This window comes from Dendronephthya gigantea, unplaced genomic scaffold (assembly GCF_004324835.1).
Source record: "Dendronephthya gigantea isolate DGI-Jeju-01 unplaced genomic scaffold, DenGig_1.0 000048F, whole genome shotgun sequence".
NCBI classification, from domain to species: Eukaryota; Metazoa; Cnidaria; class Anthozoa; order Malacalcyonacea; family Nephtheidae; genus Dendronephthya; species Dendronephthya gigantea.
The window spans coordinates 258,009-272,188 of NW_021163058.1; the positions used below are offsets into that span (position 1 = coordinate 258,009).

Here is a 14,180-nt window from a genome sequence, read left to right on the forward strand (position 1 = left end):
GTTTATTACAGCGCACGTGTATGGCGACTAATGGCGACTAAGCTAGGTACGAGGTTGCTTTGTTCCTCTTCTTCAGCCTTGTGGCCACCAGTGACCAGTGGTGCATAGGGCCGCGCAGGTTGCTTTGTTAATGGGCGAAAATATATGCTTCAATTTCCAAGCACGAGCATTTCCTTCAAAAATCATGGGTACACACTCTACACATAAGTATTTTTTTGTATCCACCTAGATATTGTTTTGTATCCACCTGGTGAAAACCACCCCAAGCACCCCTGCGCGCTTTCTTTTTTCAGCTGACCTTTATACAATACCTGAATGCAGCGTTATATATTTTATTATTAAAGCGCCTGGGTACGAGGCAGAACTCCTTCCCCTGATAGATCGCGGGCTCTGGTTTCGAGATTGGTCAATTGACTGAATTCACTGACCCCGCTACTTGGTGTTACACGACAGTGTTTTGCTTCCGGCGCTTCCAATTATCTACTTCGGTTTTCCAGGAATATGCTGGCATAAAACTTACTAAAGCTTAATAAGTTTAGTTTCGTTTTACAACGCCTTTTCAGATATGTAGCAATTTAATGCAACTCAAAATTATGAATATATAAAATGATTTACCATAAAACTATGTAAAATTTACTCACTTTCAGCCATTGGATGTTCTTATTTACAGGCCTCCATGCCGAAGTAACCTGTCGGTGTGCTGTAGCACTTGGCTGTGGTCGGTGGTCTCGTCTCGTTGGCTAGACCCTTTCAAACCGCTTATAAAGTCCTTTCCTTGTGGTTTTCCAACTAGCAGGTGCTAGGAAAAAATTTTAATTTACGCCCAACTAATAAAAACTCAATAAATGCAGTGTTCACTATTTTAGGCATCAATTTGGGCGGCTTTCGATTTGCATGACTTTACATGTTACACGAAATCAACCGCTGTGTTTCGCACATATTTTAAATTTCTTTGAAGTTTGTTATGACTTCAATATATAACTTTATTCCGATAACACACATACCTTGAAGTCAGATGACTGCCTTGATTTCAAAATACAATTTTTCCCAATCAAACTTTGCCCATCACGCCATAAACCGTGTTAACGTTGACACGGAATGACCGACTGAATGACCAATGAACAAAAGCGATTCACGCAGTCACGCCTGTTGGATTAGAAGGTATATAATTACATTAGCCCACGAATAGGCGACCAATGGCAATAAAGTAGTTATTCTACACCTGTTCACACGCGTGTGCTTCAAAGCCTTCAATTATTTCAGTTGCAAGAGTAGCTTAACGTATACGCGGGCAGTTTCTCGTCCAAACTCTCTATTCCACTGACGATTGTTCATGTACGGCTTGTGCCTTGCAGGCATTGTGTTTCGCAAAATTATAATATGTCATTAGTTATAAACAACTCACAGCAGGTGGCAGTCTATCTGTTTGTTTTTCGTAATTCAACTTTATGAAAATGGGCAATTCAATTTTCTTGATCATTTTTGTCGGGGGCTAAACGCCCACACACACACAGGCACCACTCTCCACGTAACTCGACTCTCTGACACCCTCCTATTACGCCACTGTGACACTATCAATACAAGACATTTTATACATGGCACAAAAGCATAAAACGCGCATATATAATAACGTTACAATATAACCAATCAGCAACGTGCAAGTGTCAAGTGTCAGCATGTAATTAGACATGTGCGCACACCGACGGTCCAAACGCAAGAAAAACAGTCACTTACTTGTCCATCTGTCTTTTCTTCCACAAGTCTCCACAAGGGGAGGGTAAAGACATTTTGAATGTGCAGTGAATGCAGTCTACGAGAGATGATAAATAGATCAGTCTTGGCAAACTCCTTTTTATTTATGAAGCAAAATTTGGCAGCCATATAATTCGTAGGGTTACAGCTTTAAATACAGATCATTTTGTGTGTGCCTTGTCTGTGAGTGAAATTAGCTGATCATATCAGCCTACAACATGACAAAAAAATTAAACAACAGAGAATTTGTCTTGAAAGCTTGAACTGGACATATTGCCATTGACAATTTTACCATTAGGGCGATAACATAACATTTGCCTACCCTGATGGAGACTCTCCAACCTTGCTTATTAGCTACTATTAGTATTACCTGTTTACTTATTAAGCAAACAATGTTTAATGAAATTTTTAAAATATGCACCTTTTAATCCTCTAACATTGATATTCTAACGACCGTTAAACTGTTTACCGAAACTAATCTCAAAATATAGAATTGGAAAGCAAAATTTAACGTCCATTTGTTTCTGTCTTATATCACACATGCCAGTGTCAGTGAATAGCTGCTCATAGCTGCAGTTTACCGTTGGTGTTACATGTAAAACAAGAAATAAAAGTTTGTATTACAAAATAAAACAACTACAACGACGTGTTTGTTTTGGATTTGAAAACCGTTATTCGTCAAAATTTTGAACATTTGAATTTTTAATTGTGAAAATACATCCTACAGAGTACAGTAAAGTTGGTGCATGTTATTATCTAACAATAATATGGAATGTGTTTGTATTTATCTTAGGGATTTAGAATCCGTTAAAAATTTAAACATTTGAATTAAGGAATGCTTGTCTGTTATATCTAAATTCGTTACTGTTGCGATAGGGTATATATAAGACGACGACAGAACATGATGAATCAGTTCACGCGAATTGGAAAGAGAGCGGGTTAAAAAAAATAAAATCAAAATAACAGAATGGCAACAAAGATAACAGTTATCGTTTTGATGAGCATAGTGTTTTCAATCCATGCTAAAATAATGTTGTTTGGTACGTATAAACTTGATTCTTTTCAAATGATGGTTGATGAGGCACTTGTAGTTGCAAGATTGTCATTGTTGGCATGTAATTGCTGGCTTTGTTAAACTGAAAGCACACGTTATTGATTCGTTTCTTACTAGCTATAAATATAAGTATTCGTTTCTTATTCTAAGTTAGGGTAAACGGTCTTGTGCTGAAATGATTGATTTCTTAGCAAAATATAATCGATAAGTTAAGGCAAATGGAATACACCGCAGCGGGCGGGTGGATATGGCGTAGCAATACCATGTTCAACCAATGCAGCGAGGGTTCGAATGTAAAGCAGATACAGTAGCCTTATCTAAGGGTTAGAACAAAACAGTTATCTTAATAAATGTCATTATTATATCCATAGAGGACAATATTGGCAATAGGAAAACAAGAGCCTGGGGTAAGTATAAGAAAAATTAAACTCGCATAACTTGGCTGTAGGGATTTTAAACTTTAAACGTTATCAACCGCCTTGTTGAATATGGGTGATCATTAGTCTAGTTTTTTCATTTAATTAATGTCATGATCACAATCAGGTATATTTTTAATAAATAATATATTGATACCAGCGAGTATCACTAGCAAGAGTGCCTATAATCAGATCGGCAATCACCAGTCAGCGCGAACTAACTGCATGATCAACCCAACAATCTATGATGCAAATATGACAATACATGATAATACAACAGCTAGTGCAGTAAGACAGCAGTAGATCGATAGCGGTGCAAGAAAGTAACTAAAATTGTTTCAAATCAAACAGATGGAACCAGATGCAGTAAAAAAGAAGATGCAATTTGTTCGGAGCGTTCACAATCGTGGTGCAAGTATTCCAGCGTTCGTATGCAATGCCCAAGATTATGTGGAGTCTGTGGTAAGCACACTTTGGGTGAACATCATACCGGCTATTGTCGGTGCGAACAGCAGAAGCTATAGCATTAATGAAATATATATGTATGAATGTATTCATGATATATGTGAAAATGAGCATATTAATTAGAATAGATTTTGTGACAAATTTTAATAGCCACCTTCATCATGCATGCACCATCTCATTTCGTACGGTAAGATGCGGCTCGAGCTCTCATGAAGTAACTTTAATTATAGCTTATATAAAATTGACCATTCCGAAGTGTGAATAGAGGATTTGTAAAATAGTGAGAATGACAATGTATCATGGGAACATAGATATAGAAGAAGCACGATGAAAATACCCACAAGGGTTAGGATTCTGGGTCAATTATAGCCTGACTGTTCTCACATTTTTTCCAGCTCCATTTACTGGTGTTTGCCCATCCAGTTACATATTTGGTTGCTGTTGGGATGGCAGTGAATCTCTAACTACAGACAAATCTGACTGCAAAAGTGAGTATTACATTTTCACGAGTGTTTTTTTTTAAACTGTTAACGCTTATATGGAACACAGGCCAACTTCACACCCATGCAGTCCTAAGGTTGTTGGCTAGTTCGTGTTGAATATTACAAATGATATATTTTTGACACAGAGTGCCAGGATACTAATGAAAAAATATGCCAAAGGGGACATATAAAAGCGGACTGTGATATGCAACCGAACACTCCTATGACAAGACGACTATGCCCATCCACTTGTGGTGCATGTCGTGATTACGGTAAGAAAACTCTATTTTTGTCATATGAAACAACATCTTCACATATTCTCTTTTCAATTTCCTGTTCTTGTATTTGGAGGTGGGTAAAAGAGATCGTTTTGTCGATCGTTGTACCTTGTTCATTGTTGATGCATATTCCTAAACGTATCCCCTGATCCCCATGTTTTTTTGGCTTCAAATACTAGTACTTGAAATTGGATTTTTCTTTTATAGGTAACTGAAAAAAAGTAGTGCATACTGTAGTAATGCTCTATTAGTGTTTCCAGTAAGAAACATAGATCATATATTTGTACGCCACGACATATTTTGTATAATATATGGATGTAATTGAATCTTGAGTCAACATTAAATATATTTATCCTTGTTGTACATCTTATTATTTTTACTGCGGACTTTTTTGACAATAATGACTTAGCTAATAAGACAATAATGACTAATAAGAAAATAAGCTTGTAGATACACCACGTAAGTATAGCAAAGCTTTCTGTCCGTTAACCCAAGCTTTCATTAGTGCATAATCATGATTTCATATTAATTGTAAAACCACTATGATCCATAATTTACCATATATTTATTCAATTATTCGTATTTCTTATCTTGGAAGTCGGAAGGACGGAAACCCTGGTTAATGTTGATTTACTTCGGAGATTCCAGAACTAAACTGGACGTTCATCCCCAAAATTAGTTTAATTTCAACGAGGACAAACATCCTCCCGTATTTCGCAGAAATCTTTAACAGACGTTTGCTAGTCCTAGTTGTCGTGAAAGCTATATTGATTGTGATTTTTCAGGAGGCTGCGAAATTTTCTAGCAAGGATTCCCTCCTCAAAAAATCCATCCATCGCCACCGGGGCTAATTACAGTCAAAATGCTTATTTCATTTAGCAGTTTGCACTCTACCTAACTGAACAACCAGTTGGGTTGTTCAGTTACTACACGTTCTGTCATTCCATTCTACCTTATTAGCTACATCAAAATTTTTGTGAATAACTAAAAATAACTACGGCTTATTTCTGTTGTTTCACCACTTTTCACATCGTTTGGTTCAACCTTCCTTCTCTCCATGTCATGACATCACGACTCATATTCACATTCTCACTACCTTGTACACATAAATGTCATAAATATATACAATGTTTAGTATCGTATCTAATTCTGTCTGAAATAAAATTAAAATATCAACATGTCTATAGTTTTGAATTAAAAACCGCATTCTCAAGATGCCTCAACAATAAGTACTAGTTTTTCAATCAATCACGGTTGTGTTATTTTTTTGATACAACTACCATGCTTGCTTTCAGTTCCCCTCACGAGTCATGACAACATGTTATAACATGTTATAACACGTTATAACATGTTATAACATGTTATAACATGTTCCCATAAGGGGAACTGAATTATAGCTTGACAACACGCTTGCCTTTAGTTCCCCTCATTACAACATGCCTATCCCGTCCTTGTTTCCCTTTCAAACATTCATATCAATTTTTTAATCAATTATTAGACATCGCCGGTTCTCCGGAACTTGAAGCTAATAATTGACCCCTTAAGATTGACGTCACGGCAAACGCAGCAAAATCAATCAAATTTAAATCCCTTTGAAAGTAAACCCTATACTGCAGGTTTTCAACAGCATAGTTCACATTTCGTGCTTCAATTTTCATCAACAAATTCTCCCAACGTCAACTAGATAATCGTTGACTAAAAGTAAAGAATTCGAATAAGATTTGCCGTTTGCGATTACCGGTTCGCTCAACCGTGGCCTCAATACCATGTTATCGTGCGATGGATTGAGGGGATGTTAGTTTTGACCTTTGGCTACCAATATCAGCCCTAATTAATTGCTTGTTGCCGTAATTTCCGGACTTAAAGTTTCCTGTCAACTTAGTTTCCACTGCAGTCATAAACAATTTATCATTTCCCCTGTGGCTGTGCTCGACTGTAGTCAACAAAGTGAACTGTTGGTCTTTAACAAGTAGTTCACTAACGAATAGATCAATGATAGAAAAGTTATCTTAAATACCATAATCACAATGAATTGCTGCCGTCTTTCAATTATATTCAATTTGGTCGTTTTTGTATTTTTGGGTATGTATTTAATAATTTTTTATACACGGAAGCATTTTGCGTCATAACTGGCTGGCTTAGTTTTAGTTGATAGAATTATGAATTATTCTTCGCAAATTCAATAAAAATGTTTGGAGCTATAATTTAACTAAAGCACCATTCCTTGCCAAGTTTTATTTGCTCGTGTGTACGCGAAAAAATTGACAAGGAGCCATGTTCAAAAGCTAGTCATGACAGCTTTTCAACAAGGAAAAATGCTCGTGTGTATGGTCGTCAAGGAAAACTTGACAAGGAATTGCGCTGTAGGAAACACCGCGCAACAATCTTCAAGCCAATTAATCGAGCAGGCTTTTGAAGTTTTATCATTTCTGTTTGTTTTGAGATTCGGTTGTATATACCGCTCATTTTATCATGGCTCATATCATCGTAAAATATACTCATATTATCGTAAAACTTGTCAAAAAAATTTTTTCGCGTAGAAACTTAGCAAGCAAAACTTGTCTAAGGAAACTTGTCAGTTCGTCATACCAGTTCTACACACGATCAAGTGAACTGGTAAAGAAAACTTGTCAAGGAAAACTTGCCCGTCTTTACGGGGCCTAACACTGTGTCTATTAATATCACAGCAAAGCAAGGAAGTTGCCAATACACTAGTGGAGGGTGTCGCGTCCCTGTCACGCAAACATCAAACTACTTTGTACTTGACGCCAATCATGGAAAATGGCCAGGTAGTGGATTTTGTCAAGCAATCAACTCAAAAATCGTTCAAACCAACACCTACCAAGTAAAAGCACAACTTTTGAACTACAATGGCTGGAATGGAGTTAACAGTGGTCACCTTGGTCTTATTTACAACGTTCAAAACTCAGGAAATTATGATTTTGTTTATTTCAGGTAAGCCTATATTAAGTACATAAAAATTCACAGAAATACAAAATGTATTCACGATAGTTTAGGTGCAGGTGCAGTCAATGGGTGCAGCCGGACCATAGACCCTCAATTCAGCCCGCACGCGGGTTAATACAGCGACAATGACCTCGTTCCTCGTACTCAGGTCTCAGGTTTGTGCCGTCACGGAAATAAATTGACGAAATGGTTTTGAGAATGGTCAGTACAAAAACATAAATTTTGAGTCCCATAATTTAAACATGCATTTGTGTTCTGGCAAATGTAAAGTTTGGACCAGTTTTTTCACGATTCGATGAATTATCTTCACCGAGAAAGTCGAAATATTTTGGTTTAAAACCTAACCATTTGAACCATTCGACATTTTAAATATATCAAAATTTCCCCGAGAACACGCGTTTGACGCAAAACTAAATAAAGAAATATTTGTTGGGACGCGAAATATATTCACTGCATGTGACAAACTGTTCATCAGCGAAATATTGTTGTTTCATCTCGAATATTTTCAATCCTTAGGACACTTCTCGTCGGGAATATTTCTTTTCATGCTTAATTTTGAAGTTGGCCAACTTCACTGCCCACCACTTTGAAAACCTGCCTTGAATTGTGTTTCAATCGAAACACTAGTCAATAATGTACAAGAATACTGAATACTTATTAAGCCGGCACTGTTGCTTAAAATGAATGCTTCATGGTGGCGTTTTCTGGGCAAAAACATTTGGTGGTTTCAAGCGTGAATTATTGACTTGTTCTTTAAGGTGGTGGTTTTTCCAAAAAGTAAAAAAATTCAACACAAATTGTACAACGCAATAAACTTCAAAATAAAAATCCTTTTAAAACCCTACAACATATGCTTACATTAAAATGTTATATAAAAAATTATTTTTAAAAGATTCCTTTGAAATTGCTAGGCCCCACACTTCAAGTCGCTGTTTCCAGACTGGTTTTGTCGTAAATGGTGTTCCTACATTTACAGCGGCAATATCAGCAGCTTGCCCAGGTCAAGGTCCTCCTAAAGGTCGTCAATGGTTTGATGTACGTGTTGAAGTAAACAAAAACAAGGCAAAGATATTCCTGGAAGGAAAATTCGTGAGAGAAGTTACTCCACATTATCCTGCAAAAGGTCATGGTGGAGTGCTGGTTGCAAATGGTTACCGGAACATTGTGCATTTTAGAAATTTTGATATCACTCAGTACGATAATGATTATTTAGTAACATCTTGCGTTGCGGCATCAAGTGGATCAACTGGAAGTTATTTTGTGTTGGACGCCAGTCATGGATCATGGCCAAGCAGTGGATTCTGTTCCGCCTTGAACGAAAAAGTTACACTGACGGGTAACAAGTACGCCATCTCAGCAGAGATCTTTAATAAGATTGGTCGGGGTAGTGTTAATTTTGGACATCCTGGTCTTCTTTACAACGCGAGGAATAAAATGAACTACGATTTTGTCTACTTTAGGTAATGCTTTCTCATTATCCATGTCAGTTTACAAATATTTTCCATGAAGTAAGGGTTTAGAATAGACAAAGAATTCGGACCACTGTCATCAGTCTTGTTGATAGAGTAGATGACGGACACTGCATTATTTAACGATGGAGTCGATCATTTTAAGATCAGCTCACGGCTCGTGTGATTGTCAACGTATGATTCCAAATCAAACGATATAAAATATGAGTAAATGTCCATATTTCCTTTTAAAATACCCGGTAACGAATCAACACAAATTGTATAACACGATAAGTTTCAATAATAAAAATTTTTAAAATATACGACATATGCATACACTAAAATGTTACATAAAATTTTTTTCTAAAAGACTTTCCTAATTTGAAATTGCTAGGCCCCACAGTTCAAGTGGCTGTTTCCAGACTGGTTTTGTCGTAAATGGTGTTCCTACATTTACAGCGGCAATATCAGCAGCTTGCCCAGGTCAAGGTCCTCCTAAAGGTGGTCAATGGTTTGATGTACGTGTTGAAGTAAACAACAACAAGGCAAAGATATTTCTGGAAGGAAAATTCGTGAGAGAAGTTACTCCACATTATCCTGCAAAAGGTCATGGTGGAGTGTTGGTTGGGAATGGTTACGCGAACATAGTGCATTTTAGAAATTTTGATATCACTCAGTACGATAATGGTTATTTAGTAACATCTTGCGTTGTGGCATCAAGTGGATCAACTGGAAGTTATTTTGTACTTGACGCCAATCATGGAAAATGGCCAGGTAGTGGATTTTGTCAAGCAATCAATTCAAAAATCGTTCAAACCAACACCTACCAAGTAAAAGCACAACTTTTGAACTACAATGGCTGGAATGGAGTTAACAGTGGTCACCTTGGTCTTATTTACAACGTTCAAAACTCAGGAAATTATGATTTTGTTTATTTCAGGTAAGCCTATATTAAGTACATAAAAATTCACAGAAATACAAAATGTATTCACGATAGTTTAGGTGCAGGTGCAGTCAATGGGTGCAGCCGGACCATAGACCCTCAATTCAGCCCACACGCGGGTTAATACAGCGACAATGACCTCGTTCCTCGTACTCAGGTCTCAGGTTTGTGCCGTCACGGAAATAAATTGACGAAATGGTTTTGAGAATGGCCAGTACAAAACATAAAATTCGAGTCCCATAATTTAAACATGCATATCAGCATATGTCTCTTGGCAATTTCTCTTTTCCAAAAAGTAAAAAAATTCAACACAAATTGTATAACGCAATAAACTTCAAAATAAAAATCCTTTTAAAACCCTACAACATATGCTTACATTAAAATGTTATATAAAAAATTATTTTTAAAAGATTCCTTTGAAATTGCTAGGCCCCACACTTCAAGTCGCTGTTTCCAGACTGGTTTTGTCGTAAATGGTGTTCCTACATTTACAGCGGCAATATCAGCAGCTTGCCCAGGTCAAGGTCCTCCTAAAGGTCGTCAATGGTTTGATGTACGTGTTGAAGTAAACAACAACAAGGCAAAGATATTCCTGGAAGGAAAATTCGTGAGAGAAGTTACTCCACATTATCCTGCAAAAGGTCATGGTGGAGTGCTGGTTGCAAATGGTTACCGGAACATTGTGCATTTTAGAAATTTTGATATCACTCAGTACGATAATGATTATTTAGTAACATCTTGCGTTGCGGCATCAAGTGGATCAACTGGAAGTTATTTTGTGTTGGACGCCAGTCATGGATCATGGCCAAGCAGTGGATTCTGTTCCGCCTTGAACGAAAAAGTTACACTGACGGGTAACAAGTACGCCATCTCAGCAGAGATCTTTAATAAGATTGGTCGGGGTAGTGTTAATTTTGGACATCCTGGTCTTCTTTACAACGCGAGGAATAAAATGAACTACGATTTTGTCTACTTTAGGTAATGCTTTCTCATTATCCATGTCAGTTTACAAATATTTTCCATGAAGTAAGGGTTTAGAATAGACAAAGAATTCGGACCACTGTCATCAGTCTTGTTGATAGAGTAGATGACGGACACTGCATTATTTAACGATGGAGTCGATCATTTTAAGATCAGCTCACTGCTCGTGTGATTGTCAACGTATGATTCCAAATCAAACGATATAAAATATGAGTAAATGTCCATATTTCCTTTTAAAATACCCGGTGACGAATCAACACAAATTGTATAACACGATAAGTTTCAATAATAAAAATTTTTAAAATATACGACATATGCATACACTAAAATGTTACATAAAATTTTTTTCTAAAAGACTTTCCTAATTTGAAATTGCTAGGCCCCACAGTTCAAGTGGCTGTTTCCAGACTGGTTTTGTCGTAAATGGTGTTCCTACATTTACAGCGGCAATATCAGCAGCTTGCCCAGGTCAAGGTCCTCCTAAAGGTGGTCAATGGTTTGATGTACGTGTTGAAGTAAACAACAACAAGGCAAAGATATTTCTGGAAGGAAAATTCGTGAGAGAAGTTACTCCACATTATCCTGCAAAAGGTCATGGTGGAGTGTGGTTGGGAATGGTTACGCGAACATAGTGCATTTTAGAAATTTGATATCACTCAGTACGATAATGGTTATTTAGTAACATCTTGCGTTGTGGCATCAAGTGGATCAACTGGAAGTTATTTTGTACTTGACGCCAATCATGGAAGATGGCCAGGTAGTGGATTTTGTCAAGCAATCAATTCAAAAATCGTTCAAACCAACACCTACCAAGTAAAAGCACAACTTTTGAACTACAATGGCTGGAATGGAGTTAACAGTGGTCACCTTGGTCTTATTTACAACGTTCAAAACTCAGGAAATTATGATTTTGTTTATTTCAGGTAAGCCTATATTAAGTACATAAAAATTCACAGAAACAAAATGTATTCACGATAGTTTAGGTGCAGGTGCAGTCAATGGGTGCAGCCGGACCATAGACCCTCAATTCAGCCCGCACGCGGGTTAATACAGCGACAATGACCTCGTTCCTCGTACTCAGGTCTCAGGTTTGTGCCGTCACGGAAATAAATTGACGAAATGGTTTTGAGAATGGCCAGTACAAAACATAAAATTCGAGTCCCATAATTTAAACATGCATATGTCTCTTGGCAATTTCTCTTTTCCAAAAAGTAAAAAAATTCAACACAAATTGTATAACGCAATAAACTTCAAAATAAAAATCCTTTTAAAACCCTACAACATATGCTTACATTAAAATGTTATATAAAAAATTATTTTTAAAAGATTCCTTTGAAATTGCTAGGCCCCACACTTCAAGTCGCTGTTTCCAGACTGGTTTTGTCGTAAATGGTGTTCCTACATTTACAGCGGCAATATCAGCAGCTTGCCCAGGTCAAGGTCCTCCTAAAGGTGGTCAATGGTTTGATGTACGTGTTGAAGTAAACAACAACAAGGCAAAGATATTCCTGGAAGGAAAATTCGTGAGAGAAGTTACTCCACATTATCCTGCAAAAGGTCATGGTGGAGTGCTGGTTGCAAATGGTTACCGGAACATTGTGCATTTTAGAAATTTTGATATCACTCAGTACGATGATTATTTAGTAACATCTTGCGTTGTGGCATCAAGTGGATCAACTGGAAGTTATTTTGTGTTGGACGCCAGTCATGGATCATGGCCAAGCAGTGGATTCTGTTCCGCCTTGAACGAAAAAGTTACACTGACGGGTAACAAGTACGCCATCTCAGCAGAGATCTTTAATAAGATTGGTCGGGGTAGTGTTAATTTTGGACATCCTGGTCTTCTTTACAACGCGAGGAATAAAATGAACTACGATTTTGTCTACTTCAGGTAATGCTTTCTCATTATCCATGTCAGTTTACAAATATTTTCCATGAAGTAAGGGTTTAGAATAGACAAAGAATTCGGACCACTGTCATCAGTCTTGTTGATAGAGTAGATGACGGACACTGCATTATTTAACGATGGAATCGATCATTTTAAGATCAGCTCACTGCTCGTGTGATTGTCAACGTATGATTCCAAATCAAACGATATAAAATATGAGAAAATGTCCATATTTCCTTTTAAAATACCCGGTGACGAATCAACACAAATTGTATAACACGATAAGTTTCAATAATAAAAATTTTTAAAATATACGACATATGCATACACTAAAATGTTACATAAAATTTTTTTCTAAAAGACTTTCCTAATTTGAAATTGCTAGGCCCCACAGTTCAAGTGGCTGTTTCCAGACTGGTTTTGTCGTAAATGGTGTTCCTACATTTACAGCGGCAATATCAGCACCTTGCCCAGGTCAAGGTCCTCCTAAAGGTGGTCAATGGTTTGATGTACGTGTTGAAGTAAACAACAACAAGGCAAAGATATTTCTGGAAGGAAAATTCGTGAGAGAAGTTACTCCACATTATCCTGCAAAAGGTCATGGTGGAGTGTTGGTTGGGAATGGTTATGCGAACATAGTGCATTTTAGAGCGTATAGAATATGCTCAGGATAATTCTACTGTAGGCCCGAATAAGAGACTGACAGAGTTTATTCCCAACCTCAATTGAAAAATCGTAATAAATCAGCACCGTAATAAAAGCAATATAAATGTAATTTAACGTTTTGATGTTAACTTTTGTGGTATTTTATGGTTGTGCTTATATTTAGACTTGCGTAAATAATTGTGTGGCTAAAGTGTAACTGATATCATAAGAAATTACTGTAACTTGGTAACTAAAATAAATGTATTGAGGCATATTGCAAACTGCTAGTTTACCTCAGACAAGATACAGTTACTTTTAAATTAAATAATATCGCAATTGAATCTTTACCAAACCTAATAACTACAATCTTTTTAATTTTCCTTTCACTGCTGCAATAGTTTCCAATGTTTATCTAACTGTATTATTTAACTGCATGTGTAGTTCAAATAACATTTTTGTGACACATCTCCATCAAGGTTTTTGCCTGGGGAAAGGAAAACCCTGCCAGTTTAGCCTGTTTAGGGAACCCTAACATACTGACAAATGATGATGATGGCATTTAATATTGAGATTGTTGCAGCGCACAATGGAATAACTGTAACTTTGGCCTTTAAAAGCATGCCAGAAAATGTCAGAAACAGGTTGCAAGAATATTACTAGAAAATCATAAGCAAGAATATCACAGTCTAGAGGCTAAATAAGAAATCTCAAGTCTTAAAGATTGATGGAAAGGAAGACTGAAGAGATGGGTAAAGTGGCAGGTTTTCATGTAATTCTAACTCCTAACACGGTAACACCTTTACCTCTTTAATTACATTTGCTATAGTATCAGATAGATGCTAACTTTTGTTGGAATTTGAA

General features: G+C 36.9%; 3 protein-coding genes across 5 annotated transcripts in view; 2 read left to right on the forward strand and 1 right to left on the reverse strand.

Annotated features, from left to right (window-relative positions):
* Positions 1-14,180, reverse strand: part of LOC114528162 (sacsin-like) — a 38,245-nt gene that overhangs the window by 23,739 nt on the left and 326 nt on the right. The window contains exons 2-4 of one of the 3 annotated variants that reach the window (XM_028549764.1): positions 1,735-1,810; positions 1,005-1,146; positions 642-799 (exon numbers count right to left, since the gene is read on the reverse strand). In XM_028549764.1, coding sequence (XP_028405565.1) covers positions 642-651 — 10 coding nt within the window. In that variant the 5' untranslated portion in view covers positions 652-799; positions 1,005-1,146; positions 1,735-1,810. Of the gene's footprint in view, positions 1-641; positions 800-1,004; positions 1,147-1,222; positions 1,303-1,405; positions 1,492-1,734; positions 1,811-14,180 lie in introns of those variants that run through there. The other 2 variants (XM_028549765.1, XM_028549766.1) reach the window with 2 other exon arrangements.
* On the forward strand, positions 2,288-4,769 carry LOC114528163 (uncharacterized protein ZK643.6-like). The gene is made up of 7 exons (XM_028549767.1): positions 2,288-2,365; positions 2,629-2,792; positions 3,178-3,213; positions 3,574-3,684; positions 4,083-4,175; positions 4,316-4,441; positions 4,655-4,769. The coding sequence occupies exons 2-7, from the start codon at positions 2,720-2,722 to the stop codon at positions 4,660-4,662; spliced, it is 447 nt and encodes a 148-aa protein (XP_028405568.1). The 5' UTR covers positions 2,288-2,365; positions 2,629-2,719; the 3' UTR covers positions 4,663-4,769.
* On the forward strand, positions 6,350-14,116 carry LOC114528075. Its single transcript, XM_028549651.1, has 9 exons — positions 6,350-6,529; positions 7,135-7,402; positions 8,326-8,874; positions 9,257-9,802; positions 10,235-10,783; positions 11,166-11,388; positions 11,429-11,709; positions 12,132-12,677; positions 13,060-14,116. Exons 1-9 carry the CDS (start codon positions 6,475-6,477, stop codon positions 13,346-13,348), a joined length of 3,306 nt encoding a protein of 1,101 aa, XP_028405452.1. The 5' UTR covers positions 6,350-6,474; the 3' UTR covers positions 13,349-14,116.